General features: G+C 35.1%; 1 protein-coding gene across 20 annotated transcripts in view; it reads right to left on the reverse strand.

Moving 5' to 3' along the window:
- Nucleotides 1-20,850, reverse strand: part of PARD3 (par-3 family cell polarity regulator) — a 739,747-nt gene that overhangs the window by 206,882 nt on the left and 512,015 nt on the right. For 18 of the 20 annotated variants that reach the window (XM_069086491.1, XM_069086485.1, XM_069086482.1 and 15 more), the window contains one exon: nt 16,284-16,515. In XM_069086491.1, coding sequence (XP_068942592.1) covers nt 16,284-16,515 — 232 coding nt within the window. Of the gene's footprint in view, nt 1-11,934; nt 12,062-16,283; nt 16,516-20,850 lie in introns of those variants that run through there. The other 2 variants (XM_069086493.1, XM_069086488.1) reach the window with 1 other exon arrangement.

Genomic DNA, 20,850 nt, shown 5'->3' on the forward strand with positions numbered 1-20,850 from the left:
TATTTGAGTCAAGAAAGATGGAAACAACATGCAACTTTTATCCTGGGAGCTCAAAGCACTTTCTCAATGCAATAATACAGGAAGAATCAGCTTATGGGAGACTGCTGACAAAGCTTTTCCTGGTTCATAAATGCTCTGTGTACTTATTTACACTGTATCAATTTGCATTCACTTTTATTACTTTCAGAATATTTTTTTTAAAATACAGACATGTACTTTCAACAAAACTGGAAATTACTTCAAATCAGAAACAACTTGGTTTCTTAGATCCTTTTCTATTTCCATTCTATTTCCATTCCATTCCCCTAGTACAGAGTCCTCTACTCAGTGAACAAGAAGTAAATAGTGCTTACCAACTGACCTATAAAGACACAATGAAACAAAGCACCAAAAGCATTTAAGGAAATATTTTATGTTCAGATATTGAATTTAGCTGACTAGAGTACAGAGGCAGGCATATTGATTCCCATTCTCCAATCTGTGCCATGGCCATCTCTATTGCCTTCTATGATAGATGAAGAAAGCACCTGCCTACTCAGCATGGTCATGGAAAGATTCAAGGCAGACATGAGTGCTGAAACAGTCTTTGAAGCTAGCAAGCCTTAGGAAAGTCTACTGGTGTGGCATAGTAAGGAGCTGAGACCTAAGGTATTTTTTTCAGGGTATCTAATGAAAAGCATGTTCCTGTCTACAATTCAAGTCAATTCCACAAAAATGTATTAATTTGTCTAGTCTGTAAAAATGAGAAGGTTGAGCTTACTAAGGTCCCTTTTAGCACTCCATTTTGGTTCCAATAATCCTACTATTTATTCAAGATAACAGGCAAAAACTGAACTCCAAACCATTAAGACCTAGGAATGTGATTTCAAAATAAGTGTATGAAAAAAGATCTTAATAAACCAAGATCAAAGTCAGGGGGCAGTACAAACTTCCTTCAAGTTATTCTTCCTCCAACTCCAAGACAGTCATTCTGAGATGTCATTTCTGTGTAAGAACTAGGCAGAGAACATTCATCTAGATTCTCTCAGCAACATGACTAGCATTTCTCATCAAATGAGGGCTACTCTCTAATCCTTTGCATTAAGCACTGTACTATAGTAGAAAGAGCCTTAGCTCTGGAGTCTGAGGATGGGGTTCATATCCTGTCTCTAACATTTACTTCTTATGTGAACGTGGGTATTTAACTTCTCTGGGTCCCAATTTCCTCATCTACAAAATGAAGGAGTTGGACTGCATGGCGAGTTACTATCCAATTCTAATTCAATGGTTCTAAGATCTGCATTCTAAGCCACAAGAGTTCCTGGAAGAAAGTTCCCAGTATGGTAAAAACCAATCTTGACCTGCCAAACCACAATCCTGATTGCAATTAGTGAGACCTTGAACAATGTGACTGCATAAGGAAGTCATAGAGTTCTGAAGATGACAAATAGTCATCTCTTTGTGCTCCAGTCTCCTGAACAAGGAGAGGAGTGGTGCCATTTAGCTGGACTGTTTGAACATGGTATATAGAGCTTTTAAGCACTATTCCCAAATGTGAGTTGGAAGTACTATGCATTAAGTACACATGATGCTTTTCCTATGCATTTATATTGAGAGTATTGATAAGTCTTCCTTCTTAATAGTTTGCACTCAAACAGTGAGGGGATTTTTCAAGTGTCAGGAAGAAAACCAGATGTTCAAAACTGTACACAGTTAGTTCAAAGCCAGTGGAACAAATTCTAAAGACAAGGGCAACAGCTAAATTACCCAAGTGAAATTAAACAACTAAAAAGTGATTCTATCCATTCAAGCCAATGCTAACAGATGAACTAAAAAGGACTAAAAGCATTGGAAACAATAGGAAAATAAAAACCCAAGAGTTAAAAAGGATTTTCATTTTCTCAACATTGTTTCTGATGCTATTTGGGTCCTTTCCAGCTGGTAAATGGAGACTTGCTTTATACCCTTTGTAGTCTCATTTTTGCAACTAATAAGGTCCTTCTCTCTAATTATGCTTACTTTTCTATCATCTGCATGTGTATCATCCATTCAGAACCATGGAGGACATTTTTAAAGAAAAAAGACAGAAGGGACATTATTAGAAATGAACTACTGAGGAGTATTGAGAAAAGGTATGGTGAGACAGGAACCCTAAAATTAAAATTTTGGTCTAGTAATTTCTATACACTAGACAAACTAGGGTGTGGGCTTCAGTAAGGAACAAAAAGAAGATGGATGTGTAAGGACAAGATAATGAACTTATGACCTTTCATTAAAAGTTTTCCATAAATCATATTTCATATCGCATATATAATTAAACACACTAAAATGAGCAGACCTGTTTAAAAACTTAGTGTTAACCCATTTTAAAGAATGGAATTAATTTCTATTTATGATCACATAGCAGTCACAAGCCAATTTTCTTTCTGAATCGAAAATATTACTATACCCATTGTATATTTACTATTTCCTTCTTAAAACAGGATATACCCCCTCTATTATTTCATACCTTCCAAGTTACTCATTTTAATATTGTCACCTGCAGTACAAATAATTCCTCAGTACAGCAAAGACATCAAAATCTATCTTAGAAACAGTGGATACTGATTTTAAAACAAGCTTATAAGGGGTAACATGGTATAGGAAGTTTCAGGAGAGGACAATGAACTGAAATTATGGGGATTTTCTACATGCCAAAGCACAAAAAGTTATTTCTGCCAACAGCCTAAAAGAACTTCATTAATTCTATGAATGTAATAATAGCTAAGAATAATAGTTAACATTTATATAGCACTTACTATGAGCCAAGTACTGTGCTGATTGCTTCACAATCATTGTCTCATTTGATCCTCATAATAACCCTGGGATATAGGTGCTATTATTATCCCAAATTTACAGATGAGGAAATTGAGGTAAAGAAAGATTAGTTGATTTTCCCAGGGTCTTGTCTGAGACTGGATTTGAACTCAGATATTTCAGATTTCAGGGCCTGTGCTCTCTCTCTATAATGTCACCTACCCAATCTACCATTGCTAATGTACCAACAGTATAGATCACAGTCTCTTTCTTATCTTCTGAGCCTCTTGTCTTTGTTTTTCTACAGATAGTATTTGGAGTTGGCAGAGAAGGGCCATGGTGATTTGGTTTCGGGGTAGATAAGGTGAAAATTTATCTATTAGAGTCCATTGTTCCAGTGGTCTGAAGGCCACTTCCCTTACACAATTCCTGACTGATAATTTCCTGCCACCTACTTATAGTCCCCATGTACCCATTCCCTGGGCATCAGATGGCTATAAGTTTAATCCTTCAAATACTTTGATATTCTAAGACTTGCAGTCATCACCAAAAGAATATTGTTGTTGAAAGGATGGGTTTTATACTCCAAAGAAATCAAAGAAAGAGGCAAAGGACCTCTACTTTGGCAAGGACATATATATTTTATACACACACATGGCTATATGTATAGTTGTTCAATTAGTGGTTGCAAATAACTGGAGACTAAGGGAGTGGCCATTCATTGGGGGATGGCTGAACAAAATGTGGTATATAAAATTAATGGCACTATTGTGCTATGGGAAATGATGAAAGGGATAAGTTTTAGAGGAGACTGGAAAGAGATATACAAACTGAAGCAGAGTAAACTGCACAGAATCAGGATAATATTTTATACTATAACAACATTATAAAATGAAGGAACTTCAAAATACTAAAGAACTCTGACTAATGCAATGATCAACCATGATTCCAAAGGATATATGTTCGAGAATACTACCCACTTCCTGAAAGAGAAGCAATGGACTAAATATGCATAACAAGACAAATATTTTTGAACACAGACAATGTGGGCATTTGCATTGCTAGACTTTTTTTTTTCCTAATGGGAGAAGACAGGAAGAGAAAATAAATGCTTATTAATTAAAAAAAATAAATATAGTTTTGAAAAGATAGAGTTTGTTTCACCCCCTATTTTGCTAATTTTTAAATAATGCACATTTGCATTATAAAAGGTAAATAATGACACCCTGAAAATATTCAAGTTTAGAATTCTTCAAACCAGGGATGATTATTTTAGATGGGAGTACAAAACTAGTAATATCCATATATCTGTATATCAAATAGACCCCGGGGAATAAATAGAAAAATAATACACAGATTTCCTGCTTTATAAGATGCTTTTACAAAAAAAAAGATAATTTAAAAGTTGATATTCAAGCCAACCAAGTGACTCATTTGACTTTTGAAATTTTACAAACAGGAAACTGGAATGGGGCTGCTGCTTTAGAGTAACAAATGTTATCAAGACTCATCATCCTCATCCCTGTCTTGGGGGAACCATGGAAACCACACAACACTATATGCTTGAATCAGCAAAATAGGAAATAATACAATGTTGGGTCAAAAATTACCAAAGGTAAACAATGATCTAGTTTAGGGAAGGAATGAGATGAAGGAGTTAGAGCAAATCCAAGAAACTAAGAATTTGGCATTACAGTTTGTTCTTAAAATAGCTAAATCAAAACTTGACTGTGGTTCCTAATCAATCCAATACACATTTAATAAGTGCACACTCAGTGCCAAGTACTGTGCTAAGTGCTGGGGATACAGAGTCAAATGACAGTCCCTGACTTCAAGGAGAATGTAATCCAATGATCCCTCATAATTAGCAAAATATGAAAAATCTGCAATTGATAACATCTGTCTTCTATATGGAGAGTCTGTTATATTTTGTGATCAAGCACTATTCAGGTATATTTAATGTGACTGTTGGCACTGTGAATATTGCATTGGTGCTACAACTATCCTGACATTTGTTATTATAAACATAAATATCCCAGATTATGAAGCTTTCTTTATTGGATAATTTTTTCTCCAAAAATAAAGAGAAAAAAGCTTACTTTTAAAAACTGAAATCAATCCATGATAATTTCTTGATATTTGCAAAAAGAACTGGGTCTTGGAGCATACATTGTGTGAACTTTTTTTAGCAAGGGCATTATCAGCTCACAACGCTTAAAAAAATCATTGTACATCCTACTTTGCTAGCCCTGAAAACAACCTCTGGCCTATAGTTTGAAACACTTTTTTTTTTGTTCAGGTGAGTAATAAAGTGCCAACTGCATTTATTTTATTGCCCATGTGACTCGTGTGTAGGACTGGTAACATTTTATGGGGACTGGTATATTTATGGTGCTTATTTTCAACGCTGCCTAACATTGCAGTTGACAGTGCAATATGGGAGCAGGAAGGGACTTATGTTAAGAAAATGAAGTTGCTCCCTTGAGAAGTAATCATGGATAAGAAGCACACAAAAGTCACCCCTGCATCAGGTAACTGCCTTTGCTGCCAGAAGCACCTATCTAGGGAATTCACTTCATCAAGGTTCACTTCATAAGCTGAAGCATTCTCTGGCTCTCTACCTATAGTTTGTGTGAGCAAATCTGCAGAGGAGCTGTAAAAGCTAATCTTTAATGTTATACTCATCATTAAGTGCTGAAGTATTATTGCCCATCAGGAGGTTTTACTGCTAGTTTGCAAATATACTTACCTGAGTATCCTGAAAGAATGCTGCCTACTAGTCAAATAAAGCCTATTGGAGGGCATTCACCCTTAAGCTGGCACGGCAGGGACAACTCTCTGATGAGCAGAGAAGAGTGTTCTGCTTAAACGACTTTAACATACACCATACCACTGCGCCATTTTGTGCTAAGTGACTGTAGCTACATTCCTGAAATAAAAGAGGATTGGTTTTCTTCTTATCACTTTTGTATCTATAATAGTGGGTCAAAACCTCACTTTTATACAACTGCCCAATTATCAACACCAAAATCAGTGGATTAAATCATGCGCACACTCCTCTTTTCTCAGATAAAGTGATTTTGCTAAAGTAAAGGTCTGGCCATGCTACAAACCACTCCTCAATGTCTCTCTATTACCTCTAACATCAAATATGAAATTCTCTGTTTGACATTTAAAGCCCTTTCTGAGCTTACTTCTTCCTATTTTACTGATTCCATGCTTTTGCACTGTGTATCCACTATGTTTGGAATCTATCTATCTATCTATCTATCTATCTATCTATCTATCTATCTATCTATCTATCTTCTATGTAGACATATATTGTATTTATCTATATATCTTCTATGTGGACAATTATACTGTATCTATCTATATATCTTCTGTGTAGACATATATACTGTATCTATAGATCTTCTATGTAGACATATATGTGTGTGTGCGTCTGTGTGTATATATACAAACACTGTATATATCTTCTATACATATATTTGGTTATTGGCTGTTATTGGTTATGTGGTTATTTGTATGTGGTCTTCCATATTAGTATTCAAGTTTCTTTAGAAAGGGGGTCAGGTTTTTTCCTTTCTTTGTATTCAGTACTTAGTACAATAACTTACACACACATAGTAAGGGTTTAAAAAAAACTTTTTGGCAGAAAATCCACTCAATCACTAAAATTTGCATGTGTTCCAAATAGCAAATCTAATGAGTTAAAGAAAATCCAAATATCAGCCACTTTCCTAGAAAATTCTAAGAATTCCAGAACTGAACCTGGGATCTTCTTTTCTGACAATGTGGCTAGAACAAATCTCACTTTATGCAAATATTCAATTAGCAGAAAGAAAATGGGATGGTTTAACTCAAACACACACTCCCATTTTCTCAAACATGGAACAAACTACCTGTGTTAAAAATACAACATATCAGGAGCATTCCCAGAACATTCTAGCAATTCCAGAATTAAAGCTGAAATTGTCTCCTGAAGATAATATGGTTAGGGTAGCTCAGAGATATAAAAGGGGGAAACAGAGAGTTATTTCAGTTCCAAAATGTGGAGGTAGTGACTTAAGTTTTATCAAACCTACTCAGAGTAAGTGATGGAGTGATGCTGGGAATTATTTAAGTATTAAAGATATAGGATATTTTTAAAATCCCACTGGGACAGTTGTGGAGAATAAAAAATTTTGAAGTTGTTAAAAATGTGGATAATAATCAATAAGCATTTCTCAAACTCTAACTCTGTTTTTAGCACTGTGAGGGAAAGGACATGGAGTAGGTACACTGTAAGAAATAAAGACAAGAAAAATAAAGTCATCCATTTAGAAACAAGAGGAGTCCAGGTGTAGTGGCGCCTGATTCTCTGCTGTTGAGGAAGTGGAAAGTAGGGATGGAATGAGGATGGCAGATTATTTGTGTCTGGGAGTTCTGAGCTGCAATATGGCTAAGACTTAGCCTATATCTGGCTCCAATATGGTGGACCCCAGAAAGAGAAGATCACTAGTTTGCCTTAGGGTGGCAATTCAGAAATGGAACAAGACAAAGCTTCTATGCAGATGGTTTGGAAAAAACAGGGAAACACAGTATCCAACACAACAAAAACAAATGAGAAGAAATCAGTTTTATTTCTGTAAAATGCGAGATGACTGCCATAAAAGATATTTTAAATTGTCAGAGTAAAAGGCATAACTTTTTTTGGTAAGACTAAAGGGTTCTGGGGAACCTAAAGAAAGTCTGAGGAAGGGAAAGGAAAGATTGTAAAAGCTGATAAGGGATAGGGAATCAAAATTCCTACATTGAGAAGTAACAAATTCCAAAAAGTGAATAAGGAAGATACCACAGTCTGGCAATGGGTACTAAAAAGGGCAATGGGCACTACAGAGTCTTCTCAGATCCTATAAATGACAACTTCAGTCTAAGTAATTAATCTCCTAGAGCAACCTAGTCTTTTTGAAGATTCCATCAAAAGAGAATGACCCAGAGAAATCTAAACAACTCTTATACTTAGGAGTATGTCTTGTGACAGTGGCCAAAGTGACTGGCAAACAATTTTCTTGCAATTAAAAAAATGAGGTTGGGAAGGAGCCAACTGGGAAAATTAACACAGAAAAAGTATCTAGATCCTTTATTTTAAGCATAACCTTAGGCAACTTATTGACCTTTCTGGACTTTAGTGTCTTCAATTATGAAGTGAGGGAGCTGAGTTAGATAATCTCCAAGGTCTCTAAACAAGAAATTCTATGATGTTAAGTATGAATGCTTAAGATCGACTCAAAACTTTGCTCAGTCCTAGGATGGGACATGGTAAAAGTAAATTAAATAGTCATTTTCCTCAGGGATAGAATACTGAAACACCCATTAAAAAAAGAATTGCATTTGCTTTCATTTAATAATACCATATTTCCAAGCCCTAGGTACTAAAGGCAATGTTCCAAGGTCTCCAGTACTAATTTTCTACCACTCTGTTTGCCATTAAGTAGTTTTGTCCTTATGTGAGCAGAAAAAAAGAAAACCTTAAAAGATTCATGATTTAGAAGACATGGAGAAGATGGCATAAGAGTAGACATTTTCACAAAGTAGAGATTAGTAGAATACTTTAGTGATGACTTTTAGGGGCCTCAATTTTCCCCAACGCAATTTTTAACAAGATCTTCAATCAGGTAAGAATTTAGAATCTTAAGGGACAAACCTCTTAAGTATGTAATATCTTAAGTATTAAACGATATAGACTGACCTCCTGATTCAGGCCTACATAAAGGTAAGGAACATTTAAAGACCATTCGCCTGCTTGCCCCACCCAAATTCCACCAAATTGTCAGCTTGGGATTTTAAATATATAGAAGCAGTGAAAGGAATAATTAGGATTTTTTGTCTTTATTTTCCCACATATTTAAAATAATCCAGATTAAGGGTATGGAGATGTTTAACATCAGAACAATATGAGCAGCAAAATGTATAGTAAACACTAGCTTCAGCCCCAAGTCAAAGAACAATCATTAGGGGTAGGGAATTTAAAATTGATCATTCTTCAGCCTCCCACAGGTATCAATCAGGTTAGTAATGCCCCTTCAAATTACAAAGGGGATATGGTAGAAAATCCACTGTGAAAACTTAAAATAAAATACAAGGTGTCTCCAAGAATTAACTGTGAATTTGCATGTTAAAAGATCATAGACTGTTTGTTTTTGTTTTAAATTAGGCATTCCTGCAGAGTCAATTGCTTACAACTTAAAATTTTGCTATCTATAAGAAACAATACAATGATTAATGAAATCTTTGCTTTTGATTTGGTCAGGTTTTTTATAGATATTTCAAATTTTAACAGGATCAATGTTCAACTATGATAAAAGAATTCCATAAAAAGATTATTATTATAATTGGGAAGGGGGGAGCAATTAGAAATAGGGACTGGACCCATGATTTTACTAATTTAGAGAGTTCTCAAGTGAGGAAACTATACAACGATGCAGATGTGCACCCACTCTGCAAGTTATAGTCATTTAGTGCACTGAGATATTGACTGATTTGCCATGAGTTACAAAGACAGTCTGTGTCTGAGGCAGAACTGAACTCAGGTCTCCCTTGCTTCAAGGGCAGTTCTCCATTGGTTATATATATCAAGTATAGGGTACATGTTTGAGAAGAGCAAAATGGCATGAAATGAGTAGTACACAAATATTGTTTGAACTGAAAGAATTTGTGACTATGGGGAAAATGCATTTAGAAGCAATACCATATTTTGGCCATTTTGCTACTAGTACAAAAACAAAATCCAGAGAAGTGTTTCTTGTGTATGTTGTGGTGATTGTCATTAACAGAACCTTTCATCTAGTAGCTCTTTTGGTGATGTGATAGCATTTATTTGCTTTATTTTGTTAGAAAGAGTGAATAGTCACTAGCCTTCAATTTTCATGTCAATTACTGGAAAAAAGTTCCCATTTTCCATACGGTTCTAGAATTGAAATTGACTTAGAATCACAGAACTGTCAAAAATTTCCTTTACAAAAAGGTTTGCTTTACAGAGACTATAAAGAAGGTGTCATCCTTGACACCAGCATTCTATATTCATGCTTCAGGTCTATGGAAAAGAAATGTTAAAAAACATTAAGGAATGTCAGAAAAGATCTTAGAAAGGCTCAGCTGTCATGCTTTTTGTCTCCTTTGGCTTGCGTGGCAGTCAGCTACAGGACGGAAGATGTCAGAGGTTGTCTTTTTAAAACTACTAACAAGGAAAAGAAGACTACTAGGGGAATGTTATTGTCTCCCATGAACTTGCCTTTGCCAACTAGTCAGTCTGGCACATTTCTAGAAGTTAAAAACATAAAGTCCTGTTTCAATTCAAATCAATAAAAAAAACATACACTAAGTCTATTTTGTATTTACAAATCCAAGAATTAATTCAGGAAAATCCACACTGAAGATGTATGGAAGACAGTAGTATCTTCTCTCAGATCAACAAAGGGGAGGCATATAAGATTATGTTAAAAAAAAAAAACTCCCTTAGCTTCATCCTTAACAATTACATAGTACTGCTTTCAGTATTTCATTTGAAAAGGCACACAGTTTACTACCTACTTACTTTAACTACATTCCTTAAATCACTGCTGCCTTCCATGTGATGCCACTTAGTTAGCAATGAGGAACTTATCATGTTAAGACCACATACACAGCAATTAGGTCTGAGTCATAAATAACTATAACTCCTGATGTTTCCAGAAACGAACAATTAAACACCATTATGTTAATGCTTGTTTTTCCGCAATACATTTAGGGGTTTCACTTGGGGAGGACTGGGAAGAATTACTTCTGTGCCACGGTGGGGGCAAGCACTTTTAATAGGACCACAATCCAGTTCCATTATACTCTTTATTAGGCTGTTATTTTTTTTTCATTTTTACATTTATTTTTAATTAGCAAGCAATTCTGTGTACATTCTAGAGCTTGGGAGATGGAGACAGCTAAATGTTGTCTCTGTCCCAAATCCAGAATGGTAATGAATAATGTATGGGTTAATACCTTCTGTTTTAAAGGCTTCTCATGACTAGGCAGTGAGTTTCAGTCTTCCACAAGAGCAGAATGGGATATGCTTGCCATAGTGCTTAGAACAATGTTCAAAAAATTTGGCAAAGTAGTCACTTCTTAGAAGCAGTGGTGAAAAGAGTTTATGTCCTTACTCCAAATGACCCTGGAAAGCCTTGTGCCCATGGTAATATACCCTTCATGGTAATTCTACCCTTCAGAGAACCTGCTGGTTCACCTTTTCTCAGCCCCAGATTTTCATTGCTTTGATTCAATACTCAGCAGATTATTAGAGCTTTCTTACAGGTCCCTGCCTTTAACTGATGACAAGAATCTTCATTCTCTTTGCTAGAAAGTCTCTTTACATTCTGGGTTTGCCACTAATTGATCTGCCGAATAATTGTACCATACCCTGAACCATTTCTTTTGCTTTCAGTGTACAATTGTATGTATCATAGTCTAAGCCTAAGTGCATTTCAGATTCCCTTCCCTCAAATACACTCCAGGAAAGGGAAGTCTCCAAATCTAAGGAGTTCTGCACCAGGGATTCTTAACCTGGGATCTATGAACTTTTTAAAAAATAACTTAATAACTGCATTTCAAAATAATTGGTTTCCTTTATAATTTTATATATTTTATCTCATGCATTTAAACATATTATCCTGAGAACTGGTTCATAGATTATTAAAGTGGGTACATGACCCTCAAAATGCTAAGAACCCCTGCTCTATCATATCTTTTTTTTCTGAACTCTAATGATCACTATAAACTCAGGGTCCCACTTACCCAGTGTCTCTATTTCCCTTTCTGCCAAAGTGTTACCTAAGGAAAGTTGGAGGTTAGTTTTCAACAACATAATCAACAACAAAATTTCAGTAATGTAATTACTAATTATGGAAAAATTTAGCTTAATTCCTTAAAAGGCTAGCAGTCAGAATATTTTCATTTTCTACCATGAAAGAGGACAGATAAAAATGAGAGTAAAAACCATGTCTTCTTTTTTTTTTTGAGCATTAACTAAACCACCCCCAAACCTTAAAATTCAATTAAAAAAGAGTATCAAATAGATTTGATAAGCACGGGAATCATTAAACCATGAAGACGGCTGATGTCGTAACAAAATTAGTAAACAGCCACTAAAAATTCATTAAAAGTAGATTTATTGTTGTTTCTCTTTTTTGAAAAAAAAAATCTGTGCAATATGTGCTGTTCAAGACATTTTGGAATCTCGTTTGCTGTTCATCTCTTCTCAGGCATCAGTTTGGCAATGCTAAACGAGAAACATGGTACAGACACACAATTAGTAAGAACGAGAAGTAAGAAGGACAACTGTAATTTGTGTATGCTATTTTCCCAAATGCCCAGTCATATGTTGAAATATTTAATTCAAAGTTATATAGATTAAATCTTTGAATATGATCACATATACTACATTCACTGAGTTTAAAAAAGGAAAAAATAGACAAAAGTGGATCTGATTTCAACCAGACAAGGTTTCAAACTGAATTATCTATTTCCTCTTACAGAACTGTATGAAACCATGATTCAAATTCTCTTAGTAATCACTTTAAATGTAATTGCAGGATCCAGTCTTAATGGTAATATGGACAGATTGCATTTGCATTGGCTTTCCTCTGTGATGTGAGCTTTTTTTCTTACCTATTTGTATCATACAAGGGAGTAAAAATGAAATGGAAACAGCAAGATTATTTTTTTCTCCCAGTAGAGATGTTAGTTTTTTACTGGAGAAGTCACTTTAAATAGTTAAATTCTAAATTTTCAAGTTTCTCATTCAAAGAACATCAATTTATACACATGGTTTCCAGACGAGAAAAGGGAGGGGAGGGAAGGGGAAGAGGTTATACTGTGTTAAATGGGTTGATTCTCTGCTCTTTTATTTGAATGAGTAGAGTTTAACTAAAAACGAGCTACATAAAAAAACTTAATAATTAGCTCATTAGTAGTAATTGCACGTTAATAAGCAAATTTTAAGACATGATATATCATATCTGATATTTGAAGTATACATGTAGTTCCTACTTTGATGAAATTTCTAAATTGTCGTGGAATTCAAAGTATTTCTGAAAGTGATATATTTCCTTACATATGAACATTTCATTTTATTAATGAAGAGAATCTTCTTTGACTTAAAAAAAACACCTAGAATATCAAATAATAAGGAATGTAAATTAAAAAAAATCAAACATATATGAAAATTCAGCAACTATTTCACTCTACTGAAAATTCCAATTTTTATATTAATGATTACTGTCTAACTTATATGATGGTGATACAGAAGGCCCCATATTCAAAATAATTGTTACTAAGGCAATATCAGCTCCTTATGGAGCTAAAGATTCTGTATGTATGACATGGATAAATTAACACAGATAACTGTATACTTTATATTTTGTATTGCTTGCCTTATGGGTTTCAACTGTAGATTTAAAAATTGTATTATGGCAGGTTTTTGCATTTCATAACCTCTATAATTTATAAACAGACGAATGATTCATCTGACTCACAACATTCTTTCCTAGAGCTGTTTATCAATAATTAAGTCATTTTCTGTGAATACCATTCAACGTGTGAAGGAGGAAAACATGTTTTCTATATAAACCAGGCATAAACCTCTTGAATGTACCATATTTTCCCCTCTGATCCAATTTCCATCTGCAATACAACATTCATTTGGCCTGCTGTTTGTTTCTCACCAGATTCAACCAAAAACAACTGACTTCCTCCCTTTAACAATCTATAAGAGCTTAGAAAAGAAACCAATTTGCAATGAAGGAGACTGAATTTCTCATGGATGGGTTGACTCAAGCAGAGTAAAGAGCTAATGCACATCTTGGTAAATTGGATTAGGCAGCTACAATGCCCAGATTCATCCTCCCTGCCCCTTTATCCTCTTCTGTTGCTAGTAACAGAAATACAAGATCTTTGAATCATTCTCAGAGAGAATACCCTTGCCCAGTGTCACAAATAAACTATACTAAGGGATTTACAAAGGAGTTTAAAGCAAATGTATGATTAATGAACTATTTCTATCATGCTAACAAGACCACATCTAAGACTTATTAAAGTAGTAAACAAGAAGGAAGAGATGAAAATCAGTTTTAGGCCACTATAATCCAGTGCTCTGCTAGGAAATACAAGCACAATACAAATACAAGCTAACCTGAGAATACAGAGAACAATATTTGTCAGTCCCCATGTAATTGGATGTAGCTGTAAAAACTTCTCTTATATATAATGATACCTCATTACTGATCAGGACAACAGTAATAAGCGTTTTGCCAAACTTAAATTTGCTTTACCTAAGTTTGTCAATGAGTAGTGCCAAATGATAAAGAAAAGAAGTTGCCGTTTCCTCAATATCATTAAATGTCCTTTTTATGTTTAATGTATTGTTATGAGCTCATTTCCAAAAGAAGGAATATTTTGCACAGCATGAAAGCTCTTATAATTTTATAAAGCCTAAAATGTATGGTTTTCTGTAAATTCTTAGCAGTCAGTCTTAAATGGAAGCAAAACAACAGCAGAATTTAACATGAACTAAACCTCTAGTTTCTAAACCTGTCCCTAATAGTGAGTTTGGCAGGGATTTATTGGTCCCTAATTCAGTGAAGTGGGACAATTTTTTTTTCTTTTAATGAATGTAACTCTGACTCTAGCTATATATAACATGCTGCCATATTATTCATGTAGCACATTTTCTTGGGTAATATTTAGTAGGGAGAAAAGAGCTGTGTAATTTTGACTGCCCACAGGTGTTTTAAAATATTCAGTCTTCTCAAATTGTTGCCCCTTTAAGTAGAGAGCTGCATTTAAGATACATATCCCAAATCAGGTGATAAGTCATAGCCATACTTCCTTTCTAATTCATTCATAATTCTGAGTTGGAGAAAATTCAGGGCTTTCCTTTATTTCTACAATAGTAACACCATAAACCCAAGACTTTTATATCTTCATATGTATACCTTTACATTTTGACAAGAATCTTCAGGGGAATCTCTGGAAATAATGAGTCTGTTTTGAAGAGAGAGAAATGTATGCTCTCTAGTGGGAACTCTTTATTTTATACTGCAAGTCAATGAAGCTCCCAGTACAAATTCCTTAGATTTTAATTGATGGGAAACATCTTTATTCCTGTGGATTGTGTAGGTTACAGTTTATGAGATGTCAGTTTGCATATATGAAATGAAAAGCCCCTTGGCTAAAAAAGAGAAACTGAAACTAAGTGTGAGTTACAGCAATTCCATCCCATACGTATTCTTGGTCACGTGGTATAATGAAGAAAGATTATCTGTCTGAAAATATATTCGGGGGAAACAGCATGTGAGTAAGAAAATCTCAGCTGAAAAAAAAATTAAATTATGAATGCTTTGAAGCATTAGAAAATTAAATTAAATACAAATAATACTTAAATTTATGATGTAAGTGCTAATATTAGACAAGGATGCATGCTATCAATTTTATAGTCAGTTCCCTTCATACAAGAACATTACTTATTAGATCCCATCAGATCTAAGGCTGATCTGCCTATTGGCTCCTCTGTTGCAGCAGGATCTGTCCTTTCAATAGGACAGATAATAATTTGCAAAAACATAAGGAGACCAGGCTTGGGATAACACATAAAGAAACTACAGAAATGAGAACTAGTGCTCACAATGTCAAAAAGAGAAGTTAGCAGAAATGCAATCATAACACATGGCAGCTACTCTAAAGAGTTGAAAAGGCAACACTGTATGTTTTTTATTTTAAAACATGATCCTGCTACGTTTAGGAGCTTAATTTATTTTTATAGTTTTATATTTAACATAAAATGCCTGGCTATTATAAATCGCCTCGTATGAACATTTATGGGGACAGAGTTTCCGTGCAACTTCTGAACAACTTGTCACTTTTACAGTTGAGCAGTGATCTGTAAAAAATGATATGCTAACTAATCTGACCACATAATTCAAGGACACAAAAACAGCCATCAAGAAACAGCCAGAACTTACTTTTAAAGCCATTAAATTAATCAACATAGCTTAATTAAAGTTCTATTTGCACCTTTTTATTAAACCTGTTATTAATGTAGATTTAAATGCAACCACTAACTCAAGTTGTCTGCAAAATTTAGATAATGAGCCATTGTTCACACAAGAAAGAACAAATCATGCCTTGGTAGACCTTTGTCTCCAAAGAAGTTTGAGTTTTTTTCATAACTCAGATATGGATTTGTCCCTCTTCTCTCTTAGCAGTAACTTACCACAGCTGGCAATGTGTCATCTTTAAAGTTACTAAAACTGTCTCGGGGAAGTGAGGTGGAATCCTTAAGATAGTGAAAGGAAAAGACAGGAGCTAAGAATAAGAATGACAGAAGCACCACAATCTGACTGCACAGGGAACATTTTCCTTATTGCAACAAGGAGGATTTTCTCATTAACATAGCATTCATTCCCTGTCCTTGTTGTCCTGGTCCTTAGTGGGATAGTACCTACCTGAACATGTCTCCTAAACCCTTCAGCATCCCTTTCTTGACCTTCATTTTGTCCTTTTCTTTATCCCTGTCTTTCTTTTTCTCTTTTCCAGTTTTCTCCTTTTTCCTATCAGTCTTATCTCCTTTCTCTTGGTTTCCATTCATTTGTCTCTCCAGAGAGTGGGATGGCTGGTCACTTGCTGTGGAAACAGATTCTCTTCCTGATCTTGAACTTTCTTCTGTGTCTTCCTCCACTGGGGAGAAAAAAGGGAAAGAAAAACACAATAAGCTGTCAGAGCTTGGGCAAAGGGGCTGTGCTAAAGGAGAATGGACAAAAGATGGACAGGTTAAAATCACACGAAAACTTTTGTCTTTGTTTAGTATGCTGCTCAAATCATTTCAGACAAAACGGCTGCTCTAGTTTACAAACTTGTCAGGAGACACACGTCACACTGCCATTGTCCCCTGTGTGAAGCAAACCAATGAAAAATCAATTATTACACACTGCATGCCACACACTGTGATAAGCACATACAAGGATACACATACAAGCAAACTAGACAGTGTCTGTCCTCAAGGAACTTATATTCTAATAGGGGAAGACAAAACATATTGGGCAGTAAGAATCTATTAGTTGTGTATACCTACTACTACATGTATATGTGTATGCGTGTAAGCCAATGTGCAAATACAAACATATTTTATCTGAACATAATATTGTTAGTAGAGATGAAGAATGTTGCTTCACTCTGGTAATGGGATTCAATACGGTAAACAAGAAAGCATGCTAGAATTGGAGTCTAGAGATTCAAATCTAAGCTCTGATGTTTCTTAGGTGTGAGACCCTAGCTGAAGTTACTTGACCTTTCTGCCTTCAATTACCTCACTGGTAAAGTGATTATAATACCACCATTACCTACTTCACAGGAGATCTTAGACTGCTATATAAATGGGAGTTATTATCCTTTATTGTAATATAGAAAGAGATGATTTATGAATGAAAGCATGATGCTGACTTCCTTTTCTGTATAGGATAACACAGTCCTATAGCATGAATCACTGAGAAGCTAAGACTCCTGGGTATTGCCCCTGTGAGTGTGTCAAAATGAGAAATAAAGGAAGCGCATTCTGGTTCATTCCAAACAGTCCCTCAACTTGTCACTGAGGGCCATAACATCTATAGTGATTTTTCATGTATGGCAGATACCCATTTTTGTCCCTCACTGTTAGTCTCCCTTTGTCAGTTACTGGTAAATGGAACCTGGGTACAGGGACCTGTGCTGAACTATTTCCTCCCTGATGGCTTGGATTCTCCTAGACATGTGTCCACTTGTACTTCTGGTACATAGTGTACACAGTGATACTGGTCAGTAAGTTGTAGCTGGAGCATGAGTCTGCAGAGCATAGGACTCTTTTCTCTTTCTTCCATAAAACCAAGCTAATCTTCCTGCTTCATTTCCAAGTCTCACTCCTTAACAGTCAATCTAAAGCCATCTTTGGCAAATGAACAGAGAGACCTAGAAATACAAATGATTGCCAAGATGATTTATCTACATCTATAAATTGATTATCTCATGGAGAAATTATGGGGTGCACATTTCAGCTTCCTGCATGATGTTAACCAAGTCATGGAAGTATCACACACAGTTCAGAATTTGACCTTGAAGAAATACAATATTAAAGGTCCATTTAAGGGCCCTCAAATAGATTTTTGTATTGGGAAAAATGACAGCAAAGGCCCAGAACTAGCAACAAATGCTCCAAGGCAATCACTGTGTTTACAAAAGAAAGAAAGAAAGAAAACAGCAAGATGAAATTTCACATTAGCAGTAGAGCACTGAGGTTCCTTTTTGATTAATGTCAAAAATCAATCCATGAATGATTTTTTCTAAACTGCATCACAAATAAACACCAAGAGAACTGCCTAAAATCTCTCCTTGACAATTCATAAGTTAAAAACAAACCCTAAAAGCCTCCAATAAAGGATGATAAATATGATTCTGGAGATGGTCAATTAGAAAAAAAAAAGGATGAAGAGAAAATAATTTTCAATATTTATGGACTAGGATTGTTTTGACCAGGGGTCATCAAATGATTAGATGGTTTGGTCATGGAGACCCAAGGCAAAGAATTTGTCTATTCAGGTTTGGGATTGAGTTTTGTCTTTCCAACTGGTGAGTTAGCACAGATTTATGTTTTCCAAGAAATTTAAGGATAGAGGCTAGACCTGTAATTTCACTGGCATAAGAAACTCCTTGATGAGGAAATTTCCTCTACTAATGCAAGATGGTAGGTTAAGTGCTATGCAAGGTTCACAGAGCAAGTATGTCTTTTCAAAGATGAAACTTAAACCCAGGTCATATGTCTCTCTACCATGCCACATTACCTTGTGACAAATATGTAGTTCAAAAAAAAAAACTAGTTTCAGATCAGAGCAGGGCAAGTTGACTTGGCTAAGAGTGGAGACTATGAAATTACTAATATTTACCCTGGAAAGAACCCATGAAATCGATCTTTGAATACCCAGTTCTTATTTGCAGTGCCTGACACATAGCTGCTGATTAATATAAGTTTGTGACTGATTACATCTATCCCCTTCTTTGTATAGATAAGGAAGCTAACACTCAGCAAAGTGAAATGCTTTGGTCAACGTATTATATCAACAAAGAGCAGGAACCCTAGACCAATGAATCCATTAAGGTCAGTACTCTTGACTATTGCTTTGCTTAATTTCATTTAGATTTCAATTCACCATACTGTAGTTAGTTAAATAAACTATCATCTATTTTTCACAAATACCTTGTCCAGGAGAAAAACACATCTATCACCCCCAGAATAGCAGAAGAACTACTGGCCCAAAACTTAGAAGATCCAAGTTCTAATGCTAGTTCTACTATTTATAAACTCTACGGTCTTGGTTTCCCACTAAGCTTAGGCTTGTTCATTTATAAAATGATAAAGATAATGCCCTGTTTACATAGGTACCTCATAGGATTATTATCAGGATCAAATAATATAATGAACAAAAAGTTATTTATAAAGTAGAAAGCACTATTCAATTACAAGGTAGTATAATTATTACCTGGCTATTAATTGTACCTTGCTATTTTAATAGTAATAAGCATTATTTGGGAAATTTTTAGATATGATTTCAAGAAAAATGCCCTATTAGAGCAGTCTAATAGTGAAATGAGCTGTGCTAACAGGTATTAGACTCAACTTCATTGGAGGTCTTCGAGCAGGCACTGGACAAACACTTGTCCGGTGTATGATAATGGGGGATCTTTTCACTTATGAATTGGACAAGATGGTTACTAAGAACCTCTTCAGTTTTAAAATCTTTAGGAACCACTCTCAAATAGTAGCTAGGCGAGCTGTCTTCTAGTCTCAATTTCCCAACTAGATAACTTAGTGACATTGGGCAAGTCAAAAGCTCTCAATCTTGACTTTCTCATCTCTGAAATAAAGTTTCCTTTCAGCAGAGTTATTCTATAGGTATATATTGCTAGAAAAGAATATATATATTCAGGGCTATAGAATGAACTGTGTAGAATGATCCACAATATTTCATAGGTCAAATGTGTATAGAAGTATACAATCCTGGACTTGGAGGGAGAATACTTTGTCTTGAATCGGGAATGTCATAACTGTGTGATCATCGGTAAATCACTTAAAATCTCACAGGCTGGTTTCACACCCAGAAAATGCAGATAATTCCTGTACTTAGTGCTATTATAAGTTTGCAAATCTTAAACCGCTTTATAAATATGAGCTGTCATGATCATGGGCATATATAGTAAGCAGATTGAACCTTTCAAACGGAAATCTAAAGAGCTCTATTGTTTACAGAATCTTCACATAAATGCTAAGGGAAATTAAAACATATTATAATACCAACTTCCATATCCCTTGTGGTGCTATTGAATGAGGCTAAACAGAATAAACTGGATTGGACTAAACTTGTTACAAGATCACCTATCCTTCTCCTCCTCCTCATCATCATTATCAATAATCACTTCTATAGAAAAATGAATTACCTTCATTTTTGACTCAATTCCACTATGCTAAAAGAACCTAGGAATAAAAATATAGCTTCAAAAGCCCAGCTCTACTGAAAAATTTACATGATAAATATGGGACAAATATAAGGGTACATATTAACTCATGATTTCCACCCAGTAAAACAAACCTATTTATCACTTCTTTCAACCCCTAAAGAATATCTAAACTTCTTTATTCTCTGAGCATTTGTATTTTCTCTCAACAAAACTCACAGAGTCTATTTATGTACTTTGGTCAGTCATAGTAAATTAGTGATTTCTTTCAAGAGGGTAAACCACAAAAAGGCAGTTCTCTAAAACAGTAAGTTGCAGATGAGCTGTCAATTTGCATTGGGAGAGAGAATTTCCCAAAACAATGAGAAAGCTCCCTTTCCTCCAAATCTCTAACTGTTAAAGGTATCTTTATATGACTATGTCTTCATGTCATCATTTGGAAGCAGGAACCAAATCTTCTGATAGGACTGGGTGCCAAATATTAAACAAAGTCACTGGCCACTCAAGGCTAAATGATGGTCCTTCAGCACTTAA

The sequence above is a fragment of the Petaurus breviceps genome, unplaced genomic scaffold (genome assembly GCF_028583685.1).
Source record: "Petaurus breviceps papuanus isolate PSGF00001 unplaced genomic scaffold, PetGlider_PUasm1.0 178, whole genome shotgun sequence".
In the NCBI taxonomy this organism is placed as follows: domain Eukaryota; kingdom Metazoa; phylum Chordata; class Mammalia; order Diprotodontia; family Petauridae; genus Petaurus; species Petaurus breviceps.